We start from the raw sequence: 26,311 nt of genomic DNA on the forward strand, positions 1-26,311 counted from the left end.
GTGTCTGGGCTGGCTCCCACCTGGGGCACCCCGTCCCGCTCCCCTCCCCGTTACGGGGGCAGCACCTTCCTCCTCCTCCTCCTCTTCCTCCTCCTTGGGGCCCGCTCTTCTCTTCCCACCGGCCCCCGCACGCATCCTGCCAACTCCTTCCCCGCGGCCGGAGGCACCCATGGGGCTGGCGCCGGGGCTGCCAGGTGGGTGCTGGGGACCCCCCCCCCCCCACCCTGGGGTGCTGGGGAGGGCATGGGGGGGTTATTTTGGGGGGGGGGGGGGCTGGGAGCCATCACCACCATGTGTTGTGTGTCCCCCCCCTCTTCTCCAGGTCCCCACAACCTCAGCTGCGTCTCCTACAAGCACCCCAGCGTGCGGGGGGGGTTGGGGGGCGCGGGGGGGGACAGGGCCGGCACCGTCCGTTGCCCCCCCGGCCAGTGCTGCATCGGTATCTGGAACCAGAGCCACGCACTGGTGCAGGGTGAGACCCCCGCACCCCCCACGGGTGGATCCTGACACGGGGGGGGGGGGGAAGGGGCCTGATCCTGCCCTGGGGGTGTCGGGTGGTGGGGTGGAGGGGCCTGGTCCTGCCGTCAGGGGCAGGGTTGGGGGGGGTTTTTTTTTTGGGGGGGGGGGGGGTGGGTGCTGGGAAGCCGGGACGCCTGGGTCCCTTGGGTCCCTTCCCAGCTGCTGCGCTTGACCTTGGCCTTGAGAAGTAGCTACAGCGGCGTGGGGATGGAGCGGGACTGCGGGGGGGGCCTGGGGAGGGGGGGGGCCTGGGGAGGGGGGGTCCTGGGGAGGGGGTTCTTGGGGATGAGGGGGCTCAAGGAAGGGGGGGTCCTGGGGAGGGGGGGTCCTGGGGAGGGGGGGTCCTGGGGAGGGGGTTCTTGGGGATGGGGGGGCTCAAGGAAGGGGGGGTCCTGGGGAGGGGGGGTCCCAGGGAGGGGGTTCCCAGGGAGGGGGGGGTCCCAGCCTGGGCCCCTGCCCCGTCCCAGGCCTCGGGGTCCCCTGGCCAGCACCCTGGGGTGCCCCGGTGACGGCGATGGTGTCCCCAGGCTGCTGGGGGGGCGGGGGGGCCGCCTGCCCCTCTCCCACCTGCGCCCCCAGTCCCGCGGGCCCCCCCGGCGGCTCCGTCTTCGTCTGCCTCTGCCGCGGCCACCTCTGCAACCGCAACGGCACCGGGACGGCCCCGGCGCTGGGGGGGCCCCGCCACGGCCCCGGTACTGGGGGGCACCGGGGGGGACATGGGGGGCGGCTGGGGACACGGGGGGGACCCATGGGGGGACCCTGAGACCTTCAGGGGACACAGGGGGCTGGGGGAGCTGGGGGGGGACCCGGGGGGGGGCTGGGGGGGCCATGGGGGGACCTGGGACCTATAGGGGACCTATATGGGGCTGGGGAGGGGTTCTGGGACCTATATGGGGCTGGGGGACCCCAGGGTGGTTTCTGGGACCCCTGGAGAGCTGGGCAACCCCATGGGGTCCCCAAAAAAGGGGACGAGCCCACCCTGGACATAGGGGTCCCCAGCAGGTGGGGGGGCTCTGTGACACCGCGGCCTCTGTCCCCAGGGCCCGGTCACGTGGGGTCCGCCGGGACCCTCTGGCTGTGGGGTGCCGGTCCCCCCCTCCTCCTCCTCCTCCTCGCCTGCCTGGCGGTCCTCGGTAGGGACGGGGACACGGGGACCCCCAGGCCACCCCCTGCCCCCCTGTGTCCCCGGGTGTCCCCAAATGCCACGTCCCCGGTGTGCGGTGTTCTGGGGTGGTGGGGGGGTCCCCAAGTGCCGTGTCACCCTGTCGCTGGGGCAGGGGGGGCCCGGGGAGCCCTGGGTGTGGGGGTCCCTGGGTGGGGCGTCCCCAGTGTCCCCAGTGTCCCCAGCACGTGGGAGCCCCTGGACGTGGGGAGCACACGGTGCTGCAGCCCCCGTGTCCCCAGGGTGGGGGGTGACAGGGGGTCCCTGGTGTCCCCAGGTCCTGTGTCCCTGATTACGGGGGTCCGCGGGTGGGGGGGTCCCTGCGTGGGGTGCCCCTCGGTGTCCCTGTGTCCCACGTGTCCCCACACCAGGGCTGCGACGGGCGAGGGCCCACACAGGGCGGCCCCCCCAGGGGTCCCAGGGGATCGGGGTCCCCCCGGAGCCCCCCAGCCTGGACCTGCCTGCGCTGCGCTTCCTGCAGGTGCGGGGCACCCACGGGGGGCACCCACAGGGCAGGGGACACCCATGGGTGCCTGGGGTTGGGGATCCTGCGGGGGGCGAGACCCATGGGTGCCTGGGGATCCCGGGGTGTGGGGTGTCTGGGGCAGGGGACACCCATGGGTGCCTGGGGATCCCGGGGTGTGTGGGTGTCTGGGGCAGGGGACACCCATGGGTGCCTGGGGTTGGGGATCCTGGGGCAGGTGACACCCTTGGGTGCCTGGGGATCCCGGGGTGTGGGGTGTCTGGGGCAGGGGGACCCCAGGGTGGGGAACACCCGTGGGTGCCTGGGGCTGGGGATCCCGTGGTGTGGTGTGTCTGGGGCAGAGGGACACCCATGGGTGCTTGGAGCTGGGGATCCCTGGCCATGGGAACGCTCAGGAATGGGGACACCCATGGGTGCCCAGCACTGAGGGCACAGCCTTGGCCTTCCTGGGGCTGGCACCACCCACGGGTGCCCAGAGGCTGGGTGTCACCCATCCCCGTACGGCATCCCCATCACCCAGAGGAGACACCCCGGGGTGCGACTACGAGCACCCACGGGTGCCGCGGACGCCGGCAGGTGCTGCAGGCGGGACGTTTCTCGGCGGTGTGGCGGGGCACCCTGCAGCAGCGGCCGGTGGCCATCAAGGCCTTCGTGGCCGACGCGGCCGGACGCTTTGCGGCGGAGCGTGCGGTGCACGGGCTGCCCCTGATGGAGCACGAGAACGTGGCCCGGCTGCTGGGCACGCGGGGGGCCGGGCCCTGCGCCCGCGGGGGGCTCCTGGTCCTCCAGCTCTACCCCGCCGTGAGTGGGGGGACACGGGGTGCTGGGCGTGGGAGGGATGCCGGGGAGGGTGGGCGTGGGGGGGTGCGGGTGGGTGCGGGCTGCTGGGGGTGCACATGAGTGTGCACGGGCCGCTGGGGGTGCACGTGGGGGTGCATGGACTGCTTAGGGTGCGAGGGGTGCAGACGAGTGTGCACGCACGGGCTGCTCGGGGTGCACGTGGGGGTGCACGGGCTGCTGGGGGTGCACGTGGGGGTGCACGTGGGCTGCTGGGGGTGCACGTGGGGGTGCATGGACTGCTTAGGGTGCGAGGGGTGCGGATGAGCGTGCACGCGCGGGCTGCTGGGGGTGCACGTGGGGGTGCACGGGCTGCTGGGGGTGCACATGAGTGTGCACGGGCCGCTGGGGGTGCACGTGGGCTTGCATGGACTGCTTAGGGTGCGAGGGGTGCGGACGAGTGTGCACGCACAGGCTGCTCGGGGTGCACGTGGGTGTGCGGGGGCTGCCAGGGGTGTGAACAGATGTGCAGGGGCTGCTTGGGGTGCGCGTGGTTTGTTCAGGGTGCACACGGGTGTGCCGGGGCTGCTTGGGGTGTGCACACGGGTGTGCACGGGCTGCTGGGGCTGTGCATGGGATGCTGGAGGGTGCTCACGGGTGGTTCAGGGTGCACACGGGTGTGCACGGGCTGCTGGGGGGGGGTCAGGCACGTGTGCGAGACGCTGGGGGTGCGCACGGGCGTGCAGGGGCTGCTGGGGGTGCTTGTGCATGCAGGAGGGTTGCTGTGAGCGCGCACGGGCTGCTCGTGTTGCACACGCGTGTGCCCAGGCTGCTGGATGCGCCCGCGCAGGTTGCACCACGGCCGTGCACGCGCTGGGGGCCGCTGCAAGAGCTGGGGGGGGGGGGGGGCAGCCGGCTTCGTGCACTGGGGAGGGGGGGAGCTGCCCCGCATCCCCCCACGCGTGTCCCCACGCGTGTCCCCATGCGTGTCCCCACGCGTGTCCCCAGGGCTCCCTGCGGCACTTCCTGGGGCAGCACGTGGGGACGTGGGCCGGCAGCGTGCGCCTGGCGCTCTCCCTCGCCCGCGGCCTGGCCTTCCTGCACCAGGAGCTCTGGCGCGACGGTGAGTGCGGCCACTCCTGCACCGAGCTCGCCCGGTCTCTGCGGGGGTGTCACGCTGTCACCCCCCCCCCCACACACACACCCCCCCCCACCCCCCCAGGCCTGTACAAGCCCAGCGTGGTGCACCGGGACCTCAGCAGCCAGAACGTGCTGGTGCGGGAGGACGGGACCTGCGCCATCGGGGACTTCGGGCTGGCGCTGGCGCTGCCACCGCGCACCCAGGCTGGCACCGGCGCCCGCCACGCCGTGCCCATCCGCAAGGTGACGGGGACGGGGACGGGGACGGGGATGGGACCCCCTCGTGCTGCTGGCAGCGGGGTGCGGGTGCGAGCCAAACCCTCGCGCACGCGCAAGGGCGGCTGTAGCGCAAGGTGGAGGACTGGCGCGTGTGCGAGCACGGCCCTAGTGCAAGCTGAGCCCCGGTGCACGCACGGCCCTGGCGCGAGCCTTACCCTAGCGCACGTGCGAACGTGGCCCTGGTGCAAGCCCCATCCTGGCACGCGTGCAAGCACGGCCCCCGTGCGAGCCTCACCCTCGCACGCGTTCACGCCCGGCCCCGGTGCGAGCCTCACCCTAGCGCGCGTGCGAGCACGGCCCTGGTGTAAGGCGTCACGTGGCGCACGCGCGGCCCTGGCGCCCTCGGGGCCCCGGTGCTCGCCGTGCCTCGTGCCGTGCGAGCGTGCGGGTGGGCGCAGGCGGGCACCCAGCGGTACCTGGCACCCGAAATCCTGGACGAGAGCCTGGACCTGCGCGCGTGGGGCCGGGCGCTGCGGCAGGCCGACGTCTACGCCCTGGCACTGCTCCTCTGGGAGATCCTCTCGCGCTGCCAGGCCCTCAGCCCCGGTGAGCACCCATGGGTGCCCCCTCGTTCCCCTGGGACACCCCTCCCCACACACACACCGCACCCCCCCCCCCTCCCCAACACACACGCTCGTGCCGCAGGAGCACCCGTGCCGGCGTTCCGGCTGGCGTACGAGGCGGAGCTGGGTGCCAGCCCCACGGGTGCTGAGCTCCGGCGCTTGGCCGTGGAGGAGCGGCGGCGGCCGCTCATCCCCCCCGCCTGGCACCGCGCCCCCCAGGTCAGCCCCCTGAGCACCCATGGGTGCCGATGAGGGGGGTGGGGGGGGGTGGTGGTGAGGGGGTGCCCCAGGGTGCCCATGGTGTGGGGGGGTGTCCCTGTCTGGGCACCCAAGGGTGTCCAGGGGGTTTTGGGGGTGCCCAGGGGTGTGGGGGGTGCCCATGGTGGGTGGGGGTGTCACTGGCTGGGTGCCCAGGGGTGTCTGGGGGGGGGGGGTGGCCTGCCCAGGGGGTCCCTAACCGGGTGCCCAGGGGTTTTGGGGGGACCCAGGGGTGTGGGGGTGCCCATGCCCGGGGGGGGGTCCCTGCCCAGAGGGTCCCAGGGTGCCCCTGCCGGGGGGGGGGGGGGGGGGGAAGGGTCCGTACCCAGGGGTGCCCCGGGGGGGTCCCTGCCCCAGTGCCCAGGGGAGCTGGGGGTGCCCCTGTTTGGGGGTGTCACATCCAGGGGATCCCGACCCGACGGGGGGGAGGGGGGGTGTCCCTGTTTGGGGGTTCCCCTACCCGGGGGGGGGGGATGGGGACGATGTCTCCCACCCGGGGGGTCCCTTCCTGGGGTTCCCCCTACCCGAGGGGGGGTCCCTGCTGAGGCCGGGGGGGGGGGTGTGTGTGTGGGGGGGTGTCCCGCAGCCCGGGGGGGCTCTGCCGGAGCTGCTGGAGGATTCCTGGGACCCCGACCCCGAGGCCCGGCTCTCGGCAGAGCGGGTGCTCCAGCGGCTCCAGCGGCTGGCGGCTGCCGCCCCCCCCCCGGCCCTGCCCCCCGGGCCCCCCGCTGGCCCGGCCGCCCCCCCCGCAGATGAGCGAGAGGTGGGTGCGGAGGGAAACTGAGGCACGGGGGGGGGGGGGGGTGGGGTTTGGGGTTTTTTTTTTTGGGGGGGGGGGGGGGATGGGGAATCCCGGCGTCCCGGCTCGCTGCTCCTGACCCGCCCCCCCCCCCCCCCCCCCCCCCGCGGTGTCCCGGTCCCGCCCCTCCCCCCGCCCCGGGGAGGGCCCCGGTGTCCGGCCCCTCCCCCCCCTTCCTGCGGGCGGGGCCGCGGCCGGAGCGGAGGCGGCAGGTGGGAACGGCCCCCCCCGAAACCCTGCACCCCCCTGGGCCCCCCCTGCACCCCCCCGAAACCCTGTGCCCCCCTGAGCCCCCCCGAAACCCCCCCCGAAACCCTGCACCTCCCTGAGCCCCCCCGAAACCCTGCACCCCCCCGAACCCCCCTGTGCCCCCCCGTACCCCCCTGAGACCCTGCACCCCCCTGTGCCCCCCCCGAAACCCTGCACCCCCCTGTGCCCCCCCCGCACCCCCCTGAGACCCTGCACCCCCCTGTGCCCCCCTGAACCCCCCTGAGCCCCCCCTGTACCCCCCGAGACCCTGCACCCCCCGAACCCCCCTGCGCCCCCCTGTGCCCCCCTGAACCCCCTTGAGCCCCCCTGCACCCCCCCTTGTACCCCCCCGCCCCCCACCCCTAAATCCCGACCCCCCCCGCAGCCCCCAACCCCCCAAACCCTGACCCCCAGTGACCCCTGACCCCCAGTGACCCCTGACCCCCCTGCACCCCCCAAGGCCAAACTCCCCCCCCACCCCCCCAAACCCCCCCTGCCCCCCCCAGCTGCTGTGACTCAGTTTCCCCTCGGACACAGCGCGGGGGGGGGGGGGCCGGAGTTGGGGGCGCCCCCGGGACCCCTCCTGGGGTTTTGGGGGGCCCCCCCACTCACCCCGTGTGTGTCCCCCCCCCCAGAGCCTGGAGCTGTCACCCGCCATGTGGGACCCTGGTGCAGGTAAGGGGGGGGGGGACACCCCCAAAGTGTGTGTGTGTGGGGGGGCTCCCTCGACCCCCCGCCTGCCCTCCCTGAGGCACTCGGGGGTTGGGGTCCCCCCCTTCAATTTTCTCTTTTCTCCCCCCCCCCCCCCCCAGGGCAGCCGCCCCCCCCGAACCCCGTGTACCCCCCAAACCCCACGTACCCCCCCCAGCCCCCCCCCCCAAACCCCGCGTACCCCCCCCAGCCCACGTACCCCCCCGCCCCCGGGGTACCCCCAAACCCACCGGGGGGGCCCGGGCAGCCCCCGTACCCCCCTGGGCCCCCCCCTTACCCCCCTGGGCCCCCCCCGTGCCCGATGGGTCCCCCGGGGTGCCCCCCCCTGCAGCCCCCCCACCCCGGGGTGCCCCCCCTGTACCCCCCCGGGCTGGACAAGAAGGCGGCGAAGAAGATGAGGAAGCGGATGAAGAAGGCTCAGAAGAAGCACAGGGTAAGGGGGGGGGGGGACATTGGGGGGGACACACACATTGGGGGGGACACACACACACATTGGGGGGGGACACACACATTGGGGGGGGACACACACACATTGGGGGGGACACACACACACATTGGGGGGGGACACACACACATTGGGGGGGGACACACACATTGGGGGGGACACACACATTGGGGGGGACACACACACACATTGGGGGGGGGACACACATCGGGGGACACACACACATCGGGGGACACACACACACACATTGGGGGGGATGACACATTGGGGGGGACACACACATTGGGGGGACACACACACACACACATTGGGGGGGGACACACACACATTGGGGGACACACAGAGTCCCCCCCGGCCCCCCGGTGCTCACGGCCGTCCTGTCCCCCCGCAGCGCTCTTCGTCCTCCTCCTCCTCCTCCTCCAGCAGCGACTCTGACTGAGGCCACCGCCCCCCGCCCGTCTCCTGCCGTGGCCACCCGGGACCCCCCGGGACCCCCCGGGACCCCCCCCCCCCCGCCGTGTGCCCACGACCACCCCAGCCCACCCGTGTCCTGCTGGGTGCTGTGACCGTCCACGGCCAGACGTGACCACCTGGGATCCGCCTGCGTCCTCCCGCGGCCGACCGTGTGCCTGGGACCACCCGGGACCACCCGTGTCCTCCTGGGACCTCCCGTGTCCACCCGTGTCCACCCATGACCACCCATGTCCTCCTGGGACCTCCCGTGTCCACCCGTGACCACGTGCAACCATCCATGTTTACCCGTGTCCATCTATGACCACCCATGTCCTCCTGAGACCTCCTGCCTGTGTCCACCCATGACCACCTGTGACCACGTGCGACCATCCGTGACCACCTATGACCACCCATGTTCACCCGTGTCCTCCTGGGACCTCCCGTGTCCACCCGTGACCACATACAACCACCCGTGACCACCCGTGTCCATCTGTGACCACCCATGACCGCGTGACCACCCGTGACCACCCATGTTCACCCGTGTCCTCCCAGGATCTCCCGTGTCCGCCCATGACCACGTTTGACCACCCACGACCACGTGTGACCTCCCGTGTCCCCCCGTGTCCCCCCCGTGTCCCCTCCCGCCACGGTCCCTGGGGGGGGCAGGGGGGGTTCCCCCGCTGCCCCCCAATAAAGCCCTGGACACCCCGCGGGTCAGCGTCTCCTTTGCTCGGGGGGTTCGGGGGGGGGGAGGGGGGGAGGGGGGGGCTGTGAACCCCCATCAGCCCCATGGGGGGGGAGGGGCTGCTCCTTTGCCCCCCAACCTGCCCCCCCATTACCTGCCCCCCCCCACTGCCCCTCCTGCCCCTTGCTGCCCCCATGGCCCCCTCCCCCACCCCGTTATTGCCCCCCCGCCCCCCTCTGCCCCCCTCACCCCCCTTCACCCCCCCCGCCCCCCTGCCCCCCTCACCCCCCCTGCCCCCCCCGCCCCCCTCTGCCCCCCCTCACCCCCCCCGCCCCCCATTGCCCCCCCCTCACCCCCCCCGCAGTCCTCCAAGCCACCGGCGGCTCCCGGGTGCTACGTGGCCGCTCTACCCGCCGGTTTTTCCCCCTCCCCCCCACCTCCATCACCATCTCTCTGGTACGGGCGGGGCGGGGCGGGGCGCGAGGAGGGGAGGAGGCCGCTCTATCCCCGCCCCGCCGCGCCTCGCTGGTGCGCGGCGTCCGTTTCCGGGTCGGGGCGGGGTGTAAATCGGGCCGCTCCCGCCGCCCCCTCCCAGACCCGCCGCGGCCGCCGCAGCAGGAGCAGCCGCCGCCGCCGCCTCCCGCCGCCATCCCGCCCGCCCGCCCCGGCGCGCTCCCTCTCCCCCCCCACCTCCCTCCCCTCCTCCCCGCCCTCCCTCCTCCCGCTCCGCCCGGAGCGCCCTTCTCCCGCCGCCGTTACCGGCGCCGCTCCAGGTAGGCCCGACCCCTCCCCTCCCCCCCCCTCTCTCCCCACGCCGCCTCCCGACCCCCTTCCCCCACCACCCTGCTTCCCCCCCCCCCTTCCCCCGCCGCCATCCGGCGCCGACTTCCACAACGGCCGGGGAGCCGCGGCCTCGCGTAGCGCCTCCGCGCCGCTCGCCGCTGCCCGCCGCCGGCCGCGCCCTCACGCCAGCCCGCGGCCTACGTGCGGCCTAGTCGCGGCCTAGGCCGCGGCCTGCGCGCGCGCCGCGCCGCCGCCGGGGCGGGGGGAGGGGGGGGGGGTGCGGGGGGTGCCGCTGCCCTCCCCCCATCCCCGCCACCCCCCCCGCGGGCACCGGGACCGGGGGGGGCCGGGGAGCCGCGTGCGTCACATGGCGCCGCCAACCGCCACCCCCCCGCCCGGTACCGAGCGGCTGCGGGGGGGCACCGGGGGGTGGGGGGGACTTTTTTTTTTTTTTGCCTTTTTCCCCCTCTTGCTTTTTTATTGGGGTTTTTTTTTTTTGCTTTAGTTTTTCCTTTTTTTTTTCTTCTGGGTTTTTTTTTTTTCTTTTCCTTTTTATCGGCCGGGGCCGCTTTTGCCGCCATCCCGAGTTGTTTTACCCCCCCCCCGGCCCGGTTCGCGGCCCCGGCTCGGAGCCGCCACCCCTCTTTGAGGAGTTGGGGGTTCCCCCCTCTGCCCCCCGGGACCTGCCCGCTTTGGCGACGCGGTCCCCGGCCGGGGGGCCGCCCCTCTCCCCCGCTCCGGGGTGTTCTCCGAGTCCCGGAACCGGTTCCCCCTCGGCCCGGTTTGGGGTGCAGACCTTCAACCGTGCTCCCGGGACTCGGCGGGTCCGTGTCCCCCCCCCCCCCCCCCCCCCCCCCCCCCCCCCCCCGCCACCCTTCCGGGGTCCGGGTCCGGTTTCGAGCCGTGATCCCGGGACTGGGGACCCCCCGTTTGTGGACGGGTCCGGTTCGGAGGTTCAATCCCGGGCCCGGGGATCGGTCCGTGCCCCCCCGCCCCCCCATTCCCCACCGGGTTCAGAGCTCGGATCTCCAGCTCCGGAGTTGTTTTTCACCCCCCTGCACCACAGGGACGAGCTGGTTTTGGAGCCAAATCCCTGCCCTGGCAACCAGTTCTCCCCCCCTGCAATGGTCCCAGTTTGAGGCCAGGATCCTGAGTGGGGGGGCCCACGGGTGGGTGTTTGCTCCCGGTGCAGGCAGCAGGCAGGGACCAGGCCTTCCACGTGCACTGTGGGGGCAGGTAGGGCAGCCGGACGGAGGTAAGGAAAAGTTTTGGGGGAAGTTTTCTTGCGGAAGAAGCTCTCTGTGAGCCCGGATCAGAGCGATGGCCTTGGCCTGCCCCGCACGGCTTCGCTTCTCCCTTTGCGTAACCCCCCGGCAGGTTTGGTCGGCTCCTTTTGTCCCTGACGGGCTTCCAGGCGGCCCTGTAACCGACCCAAGCTCGTTCGACAGGCAAAACCGCTGCCAGGAAAGCAAATTAATGCTAACGAAGGCGAACTGGGACGCTGAACTGGTGGGAGGAGGAGTGGGTTCAGAGCCGGAGAGACGGCGGCGGGTGCCAGCGAGGCTCCTGCCACCTCCGGTGAACCGGGAAACTCGTAAACAACCAACTCGTGGGCTCGGGTCTAGACTCTCCTCCGTGCTCCGCTGCTGCCAGGCTCGGATCCTGGGCCCTTCTTTCCAAACTAGGCAAACGGGCGCCTTTTTGGATCCGACGGGATGTCAGACTGAGTTTTATGGAGGCCGTAACTCCTCGCTACGGCACAGAAAAAAAAAAAAAAACAAAACCAACCCCCTTCCGTGCCAGTGGCTTCCCCTTAAAAGAGCATTAACCGGGAGCACGGCAGCGCTGCCCGCTTGGCACGGTCCCCTGCCAGATTAATCCCCCTCCTCTCTGCTTCATCTTTCCCTGGGTTTGGTTAAACTTTGCTGGGGCAGTGACCAGCCAGACTGCTAAAAACAAGAGCTAAAATTTAGTGGATTTAATTTAATTATTTTTTTTCTTTTAAAGTGAAATGGTTTGACTGGCTGAGCTGGTGGCCAGTCGCGGTGTTTTGCAACTGCTGTCGACTCGGGCCGCAGGTTGTTTGAAACCTGATCGTGCGCTCGCGTGGCCTTATCTGGTTTGAGTAAATCAACATGGAAACCGGTCTGAAAGGCCTCCGCACGCAGGCTCAGGGCACAGATAAGTTGTTATATTTTATTTTCTTAACAGCCTGCCTCCCAAGTGGGTTAAACCAAAGGGAGACGGGGCGGTTGCTCTGTCTGGCATGTGTGTGTCTACACGTAGCCGTGGAAGAAAGCTTGTAATCTAGATGAAGGTGTGGGGCTCGCAAGTAGAGACAAGTTTCCCGGAGCTGTAGGCGAAGTTTGAGCGAGGAGCGGGGCTGGAAGGAGGCAGGGGACGAGCGAGACCCTCGTGGTCCCGGCTGTTGTTTGATGCAGGTGGGATCGTGCCAGTTCAGCCCGTCTGCCCTGGAAAATGCCTGGCAGGAGGAGGAGCAGCCTGTTGGGCAGCCAAACCGCCATGGTTCGGCTCTCCCGATCGCCGCTCGGAGAGGAGCGTGACCCTAAAACTGCCGGGGGGGATATTCAAGGGGAGAAGAAAGCACAGAGGGGGCTTGAATCTCCCTGGGATGGGTCCGAAACCGGCCGGGGAGGGTTGGCGCAGTCCCTCAAATACAACCCCCATCTTGTTCGTAGCTCCGCTTGCCCAGCGACCAAAGATCTCACCACTGACGCAGCCTGACTCAACCCAACGCAGCTCAAGATGGACACCGGTGTCATTGAAGGTGGTTTAAATGTCACGCTCACCATCCGACTACTCATGCACGGAAAGGTACGTGTCCGTGGGACGGCGGGGACGTACCGAAACCCCTTTGCCCGACGCAGGGGTGGCCTTTCCTGGACACCGGGCAGTAAATCGATGTTGGTCAGACCTCTCAGAGCTGCCTCGTTATTGCAGCCATTAGGCAGTGGCGTTAGGAATGTGCTCCTTGGCACCCGGCCGGCTCCTGGATATCTTATGACGAACGAGGCAGCGCTTTAAAAGCGTAACGCATCAATAAAAATAACAGCTTGGGGGCGGGGGGGGAGTGACCTGAGGGGAGCTTGGTGTCAGCACGTCTGAGGGGTGCCAAGGAACTTGGGTTTGGCTGTAAGGGAGAGTTGTTTAAGCTTGGGACACCCAGAGTTGTGGGGTTTTTTTTTTTAAGCACTGACTAATTGTCGCTTTTGTTTCCGTCCCAGGAGGTGGGAAGCATCATTGGGAAGGTAAGTGAGCAACAAACCCCCTCACCCTGCCTCCCTGTCCCCCCCCATCGCTGCCCGACACAGCCCCGCTAATGCCTCTCCCTTCTCTTTTTCCCCCCTGCGCAGAAAGGGGAGTCGGTGAAGAAGATGCGTGAGGAGGTGAGTCTGAAGGCCGAGAGGGTCAGGGGGAGCCGGGGAGGCGGGGGGGATCTGGCGGGGCCGCGGCGGCGCGGGCCTTAAAAGGAATTTGCAGGCAGTGCGGTGCCAGCGGCACCGGCAGCAGATGGGAGCCGGCAGGCGCGAGGCATGCTGGGAGGTGTAGGCAGGGCCTGGGCAGGAAGCCGAGGAGGCTAAGATGGCTGCCCGGAGCTGAGGGAGGGAGGAAGGAAGGATTCATCATCATTGAAGGATCCCCGGGGACCTTGGCCGCCCCACGCAGAACCGAGCCAGGCGCGTGGACCCGCTGCCGCTTGAGGGGGGCGCCGGGAGCCCTGATGTCCCCTCGTTTTTTTTTCTCCCGCAGAGCGGTGCTCGCATTAACATCTCAGAAGGGAACTGCCCCGAACGGATCATCACCCTCGCTGGACCCACCAATGCCATTTTCAAAGCTTTTGCGATGATCATTGACAAACTGGAAGAGGTGTGTCTGCGGCCCCGAGCCCCCCCCCCCACTCTGCCTGCACTCATCCTTTACCCCTGTCCCTGGATAAATTTGCCCTGGGATCCGCCCCAGAGTGTGCGGGGAGGGTCCAGAGCACGAGGGAAAGCTCTTCCCTGGGGATGAGCAGCAGGATGGGCTCGTTCCGCATGGCCTGGTGGTGTTTTCCCCGTGGGGCCTGATCTTTGCCCGGTTGCGAGCAGGATCAAGGTCCAGGTAGTGACACTTCCCCATGTGTGCTCAGCCATCCTTAAAACGGCCGCTTGCTGGGTGCCAGAGCCCCACAGGGACTTTTCTGGGCCAAAAATCCCACCTCGTGGCTCCTGGTTAAACAGTTTCAAACAAGAGCAGGGCTTTGAAACTCCCCTGGCTTTGCTCGTCCTCCTGGATGGTTGTGCCACCTCCCCTTCAGCATGCCTCAGTGGTAGCGGGGACTCTGCTCCGGCCCCAGCCCCACCAAGGAGGGGACCCGGGGTTGGTGCGGTTGCGCAAGTGCTGAGGAGGAGCTGCCTCGTGCCCCCTTGTCCCGCTGAATCGGTGACTTCCAGGGGGGATGTGGATCCTGGATAACCTGGATCCTGGCTGCGGGTGCTAGAGCCTGCTCAGGGCCGTGGTGTTGAGGAGTTTTCCATCCTGCTCCGCATCGTTTGGAAGGAGTGAGCTCCTCGCCTGGCGCGGGGCAGAGCTCAGTGAGCCCTCACCTTGCCTGTGAGGGTAAAAATCCTGTTGCCTTCTGGATTTGGGACCCTTCCCTGGGAGGAGACGGCCCAGTGCTGGCAGGTCTGTCCCCAAGGCCCCCTGTACTCCCACCTCTGCCCAAAAGGCTGCTGAGCCCGGAGCCGTTTCTGCCGTTCCCCGAGAGCCGGAGTCCTCCGAGTGCTCCCCGTCCGAGCGTGGCTCCTGGCCGCCAGCGCTCTGAGCGCTGGGCTGGAAGCGAAAGCTTTCATTTTAGTAGGTCAGTTGAGCTGTGGCCTTGTGCTTCCCCTCCCCCTGCCAGCACATGACCGCTGTAATCAGGGCTGGGCTTGTTTTCCCTGGAGCCGCTCCTGCCCTGATCCCCCCCGTTACAACGGGAGGCTCTGTGCCGAACCGGGAGCTGTGGGGACACCGAGCCCCCAACCACTTGTCACCCTCCGACACCGGTACAGCTGTTTCTTGTTTGGCTGCAGTGTGACCCAGCCGGTGCCCCTGCGCTGGGCCGGTGGGAGTTAAACCCGCTGTTTTCATCGAGACAATAGAATTTGGCTGCTTCTTCCTTCCCCAAAAAGTGGCTGTGTCATTTCTGGGCTGCTAACGAAGTCCTGGGAGAGCCCCTGGGGTCACCTTGGTCCGGCCTGCCCCTGCCAGCGTCATCCTCCCCGTCCCTCTGCCGGGCACGTCACCTCCCCACGTGCCGTTCCAGCGAGGGCGCTGCGCCAGGCCGACCCCTCTGAGTGACTCCTCTTCCTCGCAGGACATCAGCAGCTCCATGACCAACAGTACAGCTGCCAGCCGGCCCCCGGTCACCCTCCGGCTCGTGGTACCCGCCAGCCAGTGCGGTTCCCTCATTGGAAAAGGAGGCTGCAAGATCAAAGAGATAAGAGAGGTGTGTGTTGGCCAGCCTTGGGGGGGGGATGCATGGGGTCTGGGGGCCCCCCGGGGGTAAATCCTCGTGTCAGCCCCCCACCCTGGGTGGTACCGCATAGCAGAGCCGTGGCATTGCTTGGCTTTTTTAGAGCTCCTTGTATTTTTAGTGCTTGTGAAACTGAGACTCGGGGCAGACCCTCCCCTTCCCAGCACTGTCCCCCACAGCAGGATGCCTGGGTTTTTGCTCCCCCCCTTCCCATGGCTCTTGATTTTGGGGGCCCCCCCCCCAGCTTTTTCCCAGTTGTTGGAGGGAGGGAACACGCTGCCAGGCCTGCGCCGCTCTCGGTAATGCCATTGAGCACCGTGTGCTGCCGACGGCTTAACTCTGTCCAGCTCCGCTGGCCGCAGGGACGGGATTGACTTGGGTTATGGGGAAAGGCTGCAGCCCAGGTCCTCCTCTCCTGCCCTGGGCTCCCGATGACCGAATTATTTCCAGCTAGGATTAAAGGACTTTATTTTGGGGGAAAGAAGGAGGTGGGGGGCAGTTTTGGCTATGTATAACCCAGCCACGGGGTTTGTCGCTGAGGTCACAGCCCTCCCCGGGGTCTGACCGTCTATTTTTAACCGTAAACTTTGCAGAGCACGGGGGCACAGGTCCAGGTGGCAGGAGACATGCTGCCCAACTCGACCGAGCGAGCCATCACCATCGCTGGGATCCCACAGTCCATCATCGAGTGCGTCAAACAGATCTGCGTCGTCATGCTTGAGGTAGGGCCTCCCCCTCCCTGCCCCGTGGGCCTGGGGTTTGGGGTTCCCCCCCACACACACCCCTTCCCGGGGAGGCACGTGCCCTTGGTGAGCCACATCCATCCATCCTCGCGAGTGGAAACCGCTGAGGCCAGAGAAACGGCTGCTGGGGGGATAAAGGGATAGCTGGGGATTACAGCCTCATCCAGGTGAGGCTTGGAGCTGCTTAAAACCGGGGTCGAGCCAGGCCTCCAGAGCTGCTCACCGGCTAACGCTGTCGCCCACGGCTCCGTGGTGACACTGAGCAGCGGCGTCCTGCCGTCCCGAGTCACCCTCGTGCTCTGCTGTGCTCCTTGGGTGCCCTCCCTCGGCCCCATGCCCGGGACGGGGAAGAAGTAGGATAGCTCCGTGTCCTCCCAAACGGCCGATTTTAAACCCGGAGCAGCGTGTTGGTGTCTGGGGTGCAGAGAAAAGGGGATTGTTGGTGCCAGTGGTGCTCGGTGTCTAACCTTTCCTCTCTGCCTGTCACCCAGTCTCCCCCGAAGGGCGTCACCATCCCGTACCGACCCAAGCCATCCAGCTCTCCCGTCATCTTTGCAGGCGGTCAGGTAAGGCCTCTCCTCTGCTCCTGGGGTGTGGGGTGGCGAGAGGAAAGGGGGGGAGGTATCTTACGGAGCTGCCATGCTGCCAGCGCACGTCAGCCGCTCTGTGTGCCCGTCACCCACGCCGCTTCCTCCGGCGGAGAGCGGCTCTGTTTGGCCTCGGCCTCCTAGAGCCTGCTCTGAGCCTTTCCTCGCTGAGGGATGGAAGAGGGTGGAGGAGGGGGCCAAAAGGGCTGATTTGGGGAGGAGGGGGTGCTGGCAAAACAGTCCTGGGGGTTAACCAGCTAAAAAAAAAAAAAAAAACCAACCCAGTGTGGCGGCAGCAGTGGGAGATTTGAATCAGGCTGAGATTCCAGCTGCCAAATCCAGGCTCTGCCACTCTGCCTTGGGCTGGCTCCGAGGACTCGGCGTGACCCGTTGTGGGTGACTGGCCAGAGGGTGGTTTGGGGGGGGGGGGGGGGGGGGGGGGGGGGGGGGGGAAGGGGTGTTCTCTGCTCTCTGGGGCTGACTTTTGGGGTTGCAAAGGCTTAACCTGTGCCATGGGGTAGGGTTGGGGTGTGGAAAGGCCTCATCTCGCACGAGGGGAGGGTGTCAGATAGGAGTAGCCATCAGGTAACGTGGGGTTTAGTCCCTCCTGCGCTGAGCTGAGCCAGGGGAGTTGCTCGCTTCCCTGCTCCCGAGCCAGGTTACAGGTGACAGGGCTCCCTTGGGATCCTGTCTGCTGTAAAGCCCTGAAATCCCCCCCCCAGCCCTGTTTGCGGTGGGGGGGTGCTGGCTGGGTGTCCTCACCCACGGTCCCATCCAAGCTGCTGGGCAAGACAGGAGGCTCAGACCCGGGTGCGGGTCGCCTGCTCCCCACCCTGCGGTTCCCAGGGCTGCCGTAACGCTCGGAGAAAACGCGGCGACTCGTGCAAACGCATCCGCTGCCTTCCTGTCGTTGGGGAGACCCCTCCGGGGTGGGCTCCGGCAGGACCGGAGCCCCTAGCCGGCCGGGGACCCGCTCAGGCAGCGCAGGCAGGGTCTGGCATTCTGGATGGAGGCCTCCGTAGGCAGGGAAGGGGGGTAGCTGCCGCTGGCCTCCCCGAGAGCCAGGCCTGACTCTGCTCTTTCCCCCCCCACCCCCTGCCCCCGCCGGGCTGGCACGCCATGCTTGTTTTGGGGACGGACCTGCCGCCGTCCCCTTCCTCGCCTTGGCCCCCCCACCCCACCCCTTGCCCTCCCTGCCTCTTCCTCCTCCCTTCCCTGAACCCAGTCAGCCCGCCCCCCCACCCACCCCCCCATCCCCGCCTCTCCAACAGCTTCTCCTGCCGCTCTGCGCCCCGGGGGAAGCGCCTGGCCTGGCCGGTACGTCTGTGCCCCCCCGCCCCGCGCCTCTTGCAAGCGGAGGGCCGTACTGTGTGCCCCCCCCCCCCCCGTGGCGCGGGAGCAGGCTGCCTTCCCCGTTAGAGCAGTGAGGAGCAGGCTTCCCACAGCCACGCATCTCTTCCCTCCTTCTCCCCTTTCTTCTCCCCCCCCCCTCCCCTTCTCCTTCTCTTCCACCCCTCTCCCCTGGCCCAGGGCCGCGGCCAGCCCCATGCAGCCATCCGGGCCCCGCTCCCGGTGGTGTTGCGCTCTGTCTTCGCAGCTCAGAGTTTGTGCGTAGAGCAGGTTTAGCCCTCGAAAAGCAGAGCTAATGTCGATGTGACTTTGGTGTTAGCGGAAGGTTTTGGATTGACAGCCCTGGAGACTGAAGTCCTCTAATTTATCCACAGGACAGGTACAGCAGCGGCAGTGCGAGCTACCCCCACACCGCCCCATCCATGTGCCTCAACTCTGACTTGGAGGGACCACCTCAGGAGGTGAGAGGGGAGTTCAGTCTCCACGGCCCGTTCAATCCTTGGCCTCTCTGAGACTGCCAACAAGGGTGGCATCCCTGTCCCCGTCCCCCAAAACCGTCAACGGTGGCTTTTGTGCTGTGGACTCCTGTCCACTGGGAACTGGACTCTGAGCCCACCAACCTCTCCTCACGCAGGCCACCCGGCAGCCACTGCATGGCAACGAACTTGGGCCAATTCCAGCCTGGGCTGCAGTTCTTCCGGTGACCTGGAAGTGAGGCTGTGTACCCCCCTCTCCCCTTCCTATCCCACCCATCCCCACCTGCCCGGCCCCCCCCGACCCCCCCCAAACCTTAGCCAGCCAGGCCCCAGCCAGTGACTCGCCCTTTCTGGGTAGCTTCAGGAGGAATCTGAAGTCTGTGGCTGTCCCTTAACCTCAAGACATGGAATTGTGGCAGGTCAGGCACTCAGCCTTGTTACCCCCCCCCCCGAATGCCTCTCTTTTGCCTTGTCTAGCATCGGTAGCCAGCTCCAGCGTTTACCTCTAGCTTGCCCGGCGACGTTTTCCTAGGCGTGCGGAAGTGACGAGAGGACTCGGAACGGGACTTTTTTTTTTGGGGGGGGGGGGGGGGGAGGGGGGGGCTGCTGGGCCGGGGAAAGGAGGGGCCGGGAGCTAGCAGGGCTGGCGGGGGTGTTGGAGATCTTCCCCTGTCGGCAAGGCGGGGGGCGCAGGGCTAGAAGCATTGTCGGACTCCACCACACCATACATCTTCATCAAGATCCCAGCCGTTCTGTTTTTGTCTGCCACTTTTTTTTTTTGGGGGGGACGGCGCCATACTGTCCACTCCCTCCCTGTAACCGCCACGTAAGGCCAATTCGAGTAACCGCCCGTCTAGAAACTGCTTGTTACAGCATTTTATCCGTCCCCTGCCTCTCCCTGCCCCACTTCCCTCGCCCCGGAGAACTCTCCACCTTGGCTCTCTGACTTCCTGGCTAGTTGAAATCTGTCTGTCCCTGGGTGGCTGTCCGATGGTTGTTAATAGGACTGTTTTCCTCCTTTTGTAGGCCTATACCATTCAAGGACAGTATGCCATTCCACAGCCAGATGTAAGTTTTTATTTACAACTTCTTGTCTTGAAATCCACCCTCTTCCTCCCCCCTTCCAAAATTTTCTCGGTGCTTTCTCGACTCGAGCCGCTAGCCGTCAGCTTGGGCTGAATACTCGATCCGAACTCCCCCCCAAAAAACTCAACCTCCCTTCAATTCGCCTCCTGCAGCCAATTTCACCTGGTCTTAAATCTCTCCTTTTTCCTTCCCCCACCTTCTTTCTGACACTTCCCTCCTATATATATTTATATATATATATTTTTTTTTTATTATTTTTTTCCAACCCACCTCTCCCTCGGCTTGGCATTTCACACACCGGCTCCGGCTTCCCTTGCCCCCTCTCCCTCTCTCCCCTTGAATTTGGCACGCAGCCTGTCCAGAGAAAACAAAAACAGCACATGATGGTTCACTGTCATGGTGGTTCTCCCGGGGCAGGGGACAGCTGGCCCAGCGAGCGGTCGCAGGTGGCAGTTGTTGGGAGGGTGGGGAGCGGGGCGGGGGGGGGGGGGAAGAGGTTGGATCCGGCCCAGGCTGCCACCAACCCGTCTCGGGGACAGTTTGGGAGAGGAGTGACAGTCCAGGCAGTGGCCGCCTCTCCCGCGGGCGCTGTCCCGGTTTGCTGTCGGCCACCACCATCCTCTGGCACCCATGTTCATCCCGTAGGCTCGTCGCGGGGCTCGGTGGGGGCCTGATCTTCCGCTCCTGGCACCCTTAGAGTCAGCGAGGGGAGAGGCCGGGGCGGGGGGCTCTGACGCGCCAGGCGAGGGAGGAGAAGGGTTAGAAGGAAGCTGGGCTATAGAAGCGCTATGTTGGGGGCCGCACCGAGCCGGGCTCTGTCCCCATCTCCCCTCCTGGCACTCCTGTCGTCCCCCGTCCCCCCCCTGCTGCTCCCTGCATGGTGTGGTGTGAGCACCCCGCCGTCTCATCTCTCCTGCTCCTCTCTGCTTCTCTCCCCGAGCTCCTTTCATCCCTGGCTTCAACCACAGGGTGGGCGCAGCCCCCCCCTCCAGCCCACCTTGGCCTGGGCATCTTCTCCCTCTCTGTGCGGAGAGGGCCGGGCCGTATATGAAGGGGCCGGGGAAAACCCGGTGCCACTGGCAGTGTCTGTGTTATGTGTGTGCTGTGAGTCCTGGCCCCTCTCGGGCTTGGGAAATGGCTAACATCAGCCTTTTTCTTTCTCTTTTTTTTATTTTTCTCTCCCCCTCTAGCTGACCAAGCTGCACCAGTTGGCAATGCAACAGTCACACTTTCCAATGTCTCATGGCAACACTGGATTCAGTGGTATGGAAACTCCTTCCTCTCTTCTGTACGCTAGCGTGGGCCAAAGGCCAGCCCGTGAGCCGTCGCTGGCTCCTCTCGAACGGGGCCCTCCGCTTGGGTCTTGCGCTCTCAGAGAAAAAAAAAAAAAACAAAAACCAAAACCAAAAAGCAAAACCAAACGTTCCCCCACCTGACCAGGTAACAATTTTTGTCGCAACATCTCTGGGGGCAACTTGGTACCGGCCTCTGTGAGTCGTGGGGGGCCGCAGAGGGTAGAAAAAAAAACAAAAACCAAAAAAACCAACCAAAAACCTAAACCACCGAGCAGGCAGGGCCTCCATGCTGCTTTCCTTCCTCTTCATCCCATCCTCCACAGCTCTGCCAATGCACCGGGAGACCCCCCGACCCGCAGCACCCTCTCTCTCCCCTCCGGCTACTCCAGTCCTGAGCAGGCAACTGTTGAGTTGTCCCAAATTTGCTGTAGATTTGCTAAGATGGCTAAAATATCCATTTGGGGCTCTAAACCTGAGACAGCCAAACTCATTGTCACTTGTATCTTAACAGGCATTGAATCCAGCTCTCCAGAGGTGAAAGGCTATTGGGGTAATGATTAAAAAACAAAATCTGTAGTTATTCATTGTGTATTAATACTGACCGGGGGTCTCGTTCTCCCTGTTAAATGCTGCCCGCCTTTGTGCACGGATGGGAGGGGAAAGGGGGGGTCAAGGGAGAGCCTTAGAAGGGCTGGAGGTCCCGACTGGTTCGGTTGTACGTGCCCCAGAACATGAAGTCAGCTGGACAGTGGAGAGCAGCAGGATTTGTTGGAGGGCTCGGTCATCCAGCGCCCGACGCTGATAGCGAGCCTTGGGCCCACTTCACTTTACTCCCCCTCCAGCCGTGCGCTGGGGCAGGGAGGGGGGGGGGAAAGCAATTTTTTCCCCCCCCCTGCCCGAGGAGTTGCTGGAGCGGATCGCCTGCAGTGGCCGAGCCCCCCCCCCCCTCCTCCCTGCCCCGTTTGCTGCTGGTGGGGGGGCACACGCACGGCACCGTGTTAACCCCCCCGGGCCACCGGTGTGTCCCCGGGCTGCTTCATCCCCAGGCTGAGGTCTTGAAGCTCCCGCTGCTCCCTGTAGCAGGGAGTGAGCAGGGGAAGGGGGGAAAAAAAATTAAAAACACTTTAAAAAAAAAAAAAAAAATCCACTTAGCACATGTGCTTGGCCCCATCTGAGACGTGAACAGCCTCGCAGGGCCCGCGCCGGCCGGCGTAGCACTGCCCTGCCGGGGCTGTGGCAGCGAGGAAGAGGAGGACGAGGGGGGTAGCGTAGCCTTTCGAAGCTGGTAATGGAGCGGGCAGCGGAGCCGAGTGCCCGAATGAAGCCCCCGCAGTGAGAGCGCGCTGCTCCGGGACTGTCCTGACCGGAAGGAAGATCCTGTGGTGACATCGGGACAAGGGAGAGAGAGAGACTTTGGGGTGACCAAGGGGGGGGGGGAAAGAGAGGGGGGGGACAAGCAAGCGGGGAGGAGGTGGGGAGCAGCGGGGAGGGTAGGAGTAACCTCACAGCTTGCTCTGCCCTGACCCTCTTGTTTTAAACCGTCTTCAAGGTAGCCATGAAGCCGGCAGCAAATGCTGGCTTGCCTGCTGCGATCTGTCTGTGCTGCGCCCTCCCTTCCCACTGCCTCCCCCTGAATTTCTCCCGCTTTTTCTCTGTCTCTAAGCAGGTTTGGATGCCTCCGCTCAAACCACCTCTCACGAACTCACCATTCCAAATGATGTGAGTATCCAAGTGGGACCCGTACCGGGGAGGGATGGTGGCGGGCGGTGGGCAGGCAACTGTCCCCTTCTCCCTGTGGGTCACCGGGGTCCGTCCCTCTCTCCCCCTAACAAAATTGGGGAGGGGGGGGGGGGGAGTTGCCCAGTTTTGGCTTCAAAACTGTGGGAGGGCTCGTGGCTGCGTCCACGCTGCCTCCTTGGACCCCATCTCCCAGCACCGCATCCCTTCTCTTCTTGCTTTAAGGCAGAAAACCCCTTTTTCTGCCCCTTAACCCCACCCAGGGAGGTGCCAGCCCTGTCCCCATGGGGGACAGACACACAACAGAGGAGGAGGAGGATGGGTTAACACGCTTGGCTCTTCCCTGCCGCTAACAAAGCTGCTCTTCCCCCCCCCCAGTTGATTGGCTGCATCATCGGGCGTCAGGGCGCCAAAATCAATGAGATCCGCCAGATGTCTGGGGCGCAGATCAAAATTGCCAATCCAGTGGAAGGATCTACTGACAGGCAGGTTTACCATAACTGGATCTGCAGCGAGCATTAGCTTGGCCCAGTATCTAATTAATGTCAGGTAAGTCTCCGGCCGACGAGGCTCTGCGGTTCGGGGGGGCTGGCCCTGCACGCCCGCGCTGTGGGGTACCGCTCCCGGGGCTGGGACCTTCCTTGCGCCCCGACGCGTGAGGGGAAGGGGTTTTCTCTCCCCTTATTTTTTTATTTTTTTCTCCCCTCCCTTTTCCTTTCCTTTCCCTTCCTGTGCTGCTGTCCCATTTTCCTGGTGCGATCGCCTCCTGCTCTGTTAGGTTTAACGAACCCGGCCGGAAAGGAGTCCAGCCACGGGGCGAGGGTGCCCGTGGCTACTTAAAAAGCCGTGCCTGGCCCCGTCAGGCTCTTGGCATTAGGGTTGTGCTGTTTCGATCCGGTGCTTACGTGGTGAGGGCTTTTTTTTCTGGTTTTTGTGGAGATCCTGAGCGTCTCCCAGCGGGATGCCGTGATCCCAAGGGAGAGGAGTTGGTGCTGGCTTGGCTCCTCGGAGCAGCCGTGAGCCCTGACGGGGACGGCCGCCTTCCCGGCGTGGGGCCTGGCCGCCTGCCCCACCATGCGGCACGCTGCGGCTCGCTCTGCCGCAGCGAGGGGTTTCGGAGCCCGGTTCGGACTCTGTGCGCTCAGACCCGTCTTGCCGTGGTGTCCCTTGTCCCCTGCCATCAGCCGGGCTGGGAGTGACATCCTTCCTGGTCCCCAGTCCCTGGGGCTCCGCACGGAGAAGAGCTGGGTGAGCCCTAAACCCCCGCAGAGACCTGGCACCGCTCCGCGTCGTGCGGGTTGATGTCAGGGTGCTGTGGCAGCTCCAGCCCGCTCCCAAGCGGGAGCAAAGGAGGAGCTGCCTGTGATTTCTCTGTCTCTTTTTTTTTTTTTTTCCTTTTTTGGCTTACTCCACTTGCTCCACCCGGCTGCGTCGAGGCACCCGGCTCCACGGGCACTGGGGTGCCCTTGCTGCTGAGCCTGCGGCTCGGCCCGGGGCTCCGGGGTGCGCGGGGGGTCCCGGTGCGGCTCGGAGGCGAGACCAAACCTGGCCGGGCGCGGCTGCGGCCTCGCCGTGCCGTTCCCTCCTCCCCTCCCTCCCTCCCCGAGCTCGGCTGGTGCGATTTTACGCTGTTTGTCCTGTGCTTTTTTTTTTTAATTTTTGTGGTGTTCCCTTCCACCCACCCGTATTTTTTTTTTTTGTTCCTTTTCTCCTCTGTTACAGTTTAGAAAGCGCTAAACCCTCCTCCCAGGCAGCCTCCGTCACGATCCCTGACCACCTCAGCATCACCTCTCTCAACCCTCCACCCCTTCTTCTTCTTCCTCCTCCACCACCACCCCCTCGCTCGCCACAGCGGGGGCCTCCGAAGCACCCGCCAGCCTCCCCAACCCTCTTCCGACCGCCCCTTGTGTCTCCAGTCTGCTTGGCATGAAACCTGTCCCCTCTCCTGGCTCTAAATGTTGTGTCTGCTGCTAAGGGTACCTCCGCTCCAGCGGTGCCATGTGTCACTAACAAACTGAAAGCGGAAAAACAGAGATTTTCTCCTTACTGAGTCTGCTTGTGGCCTTAGAGGACCAGCAGGATCGGTGGCAGCATGGAGACCCCGTAGAGGAGACTTGGAAGAGCAAATTTTTCCTCTTTTTCATGGGTGTTTTGGTTGTTTTTTTTTCTTTTTTTCTTCTTCCTTCTCCTTTCTACTCCAAAGTGAGCTTGTGATGTTTCTTAGAACGGAGTTTTCCTTGCCGGCTGAGAGATGATTTCCCCGTGTCCCAGCCCGGCGCCTAGTGATCTGTTCGATTCCTTCTCGATCCTGCTAGCTTGTAGCCGTTGCTTTTTTGTTTTTTTCTTTCCTCTCCTCTCTCTTTTTTTTAATTTTTCTTTTCCATTTTTTTAGTAGCTTGGTTGCAATCGTGGTTTTGGGAGGGATTGGGGGGATTGGGGGGGGGGGGGTTTGGAGGGGAGGGGTTCGTTACCAAATAAACGAGTCGGGGGGGGGGGCGGGATTTAATTGCATTCCTGGTGACGTTGCCCACGGGGCTCGCGGCCTCGCCTGTCTCTCTTTAATGTCTGTACCTGTAATAAAGTTGCCACGGTGAGAATCTGCTCTGCTAGATCTGTGCCGACTGGGGGGGGCCGAGCCCCGGGGAGGGGGCCTCGCGGGGTGCCCTCTTGCTTGGGGGGGGCTCGCTGCCACCCAGATCGGGGTGCCCCCCCCCTCTTTAAATTGCAGGGAGGGAGAAGCTTTGAGCCGCGGGGGTGGCAGCTCGGCACGGGTTGGGGGGTGCTGGTGTTGTCCCTGCTTGCTCGGGGACCCCCCCTGCATCGTGTGTGTCCCCCCCCTCTTCCCTCTGTGCTCCCCAAGGGCTCCCTGGTTGGGGGTACAGCCCCCCCCCCCCCCTTGCTCTCTGCCTTCCTTGCAGGAATCGCCTGATTCCTGCCTGCACCCTGGGGTGCCCGGGGCACCTCGGGGTCCCCCTTCCCCTGGGTGTCCCCACCCCAAAGCTTTGTGTCCGTGTCCCCCCCCCCTTGCTTGGAGCAGAGCCCACTGCCCCGCTCGCTCTGGATCCGTCCCTCCCCGGGGGGAGCCCTCTGGCTCCATTCTTTGGGGGGGGGGGGCAGCAGATTGCACCCTCTCCTTGCCGCGTTTTCCCTGCCGCTTACGCACAGAGCAAACCCTCTGCACCCCCAAAAAAACCTCCAAACCTCCTCCCATCCCTCTCCAGGGCCACCCCCACGGGGAAAAGCCCTTCCTCCCCTGTCCCCCTCCCTCCTCCTCCTCCTTCCCCCCCCCCCGGGGGTCCCCTCTGACGCCCTTTTCTTCGTTGCAGGCTCTCCTCGGAGACCGGGGGCATGGGAAGCAGCTAGGGGCCCCGCTGCAGGACCCTCGGCCTCACCTCACCATCCATCTGTGTAGTCCCTTAGCAGCCAGCACCCAGGTTTTAACTAGTTTGTACATTTTTTCGGTTCCTCCATCCTCTCCGCCGCCACTCATGAGGTTTATTTTGGTTTTTTCTTTTGTTTTTGTTGTTTTTTTTTTGTTTCCTTTTTTTTTTTTTGAATTACAGCATTTTAATTACTTTCTCCGTTCAGCTGTTAAACCGCTGAGCGCCAGATCTTAGTTTTATAAAGCTTTTTCTCTCCTTCCTGCCCTCCCTCACCTCCAAACCTCCCCCCCTCTCCTTTTTCTCCCCTTTTTTCGGCTCATGAGTTTCTGTTTTGTCATGAAATGTAAGAGTGGAAGAGAAACATTTCAGTTTAGTTCTGTAATGTCAGGAAATTTTTCAAAAAAAAAATAATTAATAAAAAGATGGACTGGAGCTTTTCCTTGTGAATAGAAACTGGAGGATATTTTGGTTAATGGATCTGCCTGTCTCCGTCTTTATTTGAACACCTCCCCACCCCTTTCCCAGTGCTCCCAGTATGGCCCAGTTTGGGCTTTGGCTTCCCTCTGGGGGTGGATAAATCACTGCTTGGGAGGGGGGGGGGGAGTGTGTCTTTGGTCCCCCAGCTGCGTTTCGGGGGCAGTTTCTCTGTCTCTCCCAGTCTCCTACAAACTGGTCTTTAATGGAAACCAGTATCCCAGCTTTTCCTCTGTCCCACCCCAAAATGCTTCACAGGGGTGAGAGCAATTCCTGGCCCCCCCCCCCCCCCCTCCACCCCAGGATCCAGCACCAGTGCTCCCAGTTCCACCAGTAAAGAAGCACATACATACCC

The 26,311-nt window shown here is 65.3% G+C and overlaps 3 protein-coding genes and 1 long non-coding RNA gene across 15 annotated transcripts; 3 read left to right on the plus strand and 1 right to left on the minus strand.

Annotated features, from left to right (window-relative positions):
• The first annotated feature begins 107 nt into the window (after positions 1-107).
• AMHR2 (anti-Mullerian hormone receptor type 2) lies at positions 108-5,966 on the plus strand. The gene is made up of 10 exons (XM_075737572.1): positions 108-194; positions 323-472; positions 1,560-1,652; positions 2,053-2,162; positions 2,742-2,966; positions 3,951-4,065; positions 4,165-4,325; positions 4,760-4,907; positions 5,007-5,143; positions 5,769-5,966. The coding sequence occupies exons 1-10, from the start codon at positions 170-172 to the stop codon at positions 5,964-5,966; spliced, it is 1,362 nt and encodes a 453-aa protein (XP_075593687.1). The 5' UTR covers positions 108-169.
• Positions 5,967-6,143: 177 nt separating this feature from the next.
• PRR13 (proline rich 13) lies at positions 6,144-7,893 on the plus strand. Its single transcript, XM_075737769.1, has 4 exons — positions 6,144-6,193; positions 6,866-6,905; positions 7,043-7,374; positions 7,778-7,893. Exons 2-4 carry the CDS (start codon positions 6,887-6,889, stop codon positions 7,823-7,825), a joined length of 399 nt encoding a protein of 132 aa, XP_075593884.1. The 5' UTR covers positions 6,144-6,193; positions 6,866-6,886; the 3' UTR covers positions 7,826-7,893.
• Positions 7,894-7,967: 74 nt separating this feature from the next.
• LOC142598664 (uncharacterized) lies at positions 7,968-8,464 on the minus strand. The gene is made up of 3 exons (XR_012832705.1): positions 8,378-8,464; positions 8,247-8,329; positions 7,968-8,092 (listed from the first exon to the last, which is right to left on the minus strand). It is a non-coding gene; the product is annotated as an uncharacterized LOC142598664 (long non-coding RNA).
• Positions 8,465-9,015: 551 nt separating this feature from the next.
• PCBP2 (poly(rC) binding protein 2) lies at positions 9,016-25,959 on the plus strand. Of its 12 annotated transcripts, none has more exons than XM_075737938.1 (16): positions 9,056-9,297; positions 12,007-12,142; positions 12,553-12,576; positions 12,682-12,714; positions 13,079-13,195; positions 14,667-14,798; positions 15,419-15,547; positions 16,060-16,134; positions 17,880-17,966; positions 18,140-18,205; positions 19,008-19,049; positions 20,258-20,330; positions 20,874-20,912; positions 22,026-22,081; positions 22,478-22,648; positions 25,426-25,959. In XM_075737938.1, exons 2-15 carry the CDS (start codon positions 12,074-12,076, stop codon positions 22,619-22,621), a joined length of 1,086 nt encoding a protein of 361 aa, XP_075594053.1. In that variant the 5' UTR covers positions 9,056-9,297; positions 12,007-12,073; the 3' UTR covers positions 22,622-22,648; positions 25,426-25,959. The 12 variants fall into 12 exon arrangements, with proteins under 12 accessions (XP_075594058.1, XP_075594053.1, XP_075594054.1 ...); XM_075737939.1 differs by having other exon boundaries at positions 22,029-22,081; XM_075737943.1 differs by lacking the exon at positions 18,140-18,205 and having other exon boundaries at positions 9,016-9,297; positions 22,029-22,081.
• Positions 25,960-26,311: the final 352 nt, after the last annotated feature.

The sequence above is a fragment of the Balearica regulorum genome, chromosome 29 (genome assembly GCF_011004875.1).
Source record: "Balearica regulorum gibbericeps isolate bBalReg1 chromosome 29, bBalReg1.pri, whole genome shotgun sequence".
In the NCBI taxonomy this organism is placed as follows: Eukaryota; Metazoa; Chordata; class Aves; order Gruiformes; family Gruidae; genus Balearica; species Balearica regulorum.

Excerpts from the sequence above, each read along its gene's own strand:
- AMHR2 (XM_075737572.1), top strand. The coding sequence starts at position 170 with ATGGGGCTGGCGCCGGGGCTGCCAG. Across the intron at positions 2,163-2,741 it reads CTGCGCTGCGCTTCCTGCAG|GTGCTGCAGGCGGGACGTTT; the intron begins GTGCGGGGCACC and ends GGACGCCGGCAG. Across the intron at positions 4,326-4,759 it reads ACGCCGTGCCCATCCGCAAG|GCGGGCACCCAGCGGTACCT; the intron begins GTGACGGGGACG and ends GGGTGGGCGCAG.
- PRR13 (XM_075737769.1), top strand. Across the intron at positions 7,375-7,777 it reads AGGCTCAGAAGAAGCACAGG|CGCTCTTCGTCCTCCTCCTC; the intron begins GTAAGGGGGGGG and ends GTCCCCCCGCAG.
- PCBP2 (XM_075737938.1), top strand. The coding sequence starts at position 12,074 with ATGGACACCGGTGTCATTGAAGGTGGTTTAAATGTCACGCTCACCATC. Across the intron at positions 19,050-20,257 it reads ATGCCATTCCACAGCCAGAT|CTGACCAAGCTGCACCAGTT; the intron begins GTAAGTTTTTAT and ends CTCCCCCTCTAG. Across the intron at positions 20,913-22,025 it reads AGAGGTGAAAGGCTATTGGG|CAGGTTTGGATGCCTCCGCT; the intron begins GTAATGATTAAA and ends TCTGTCTCTAAG.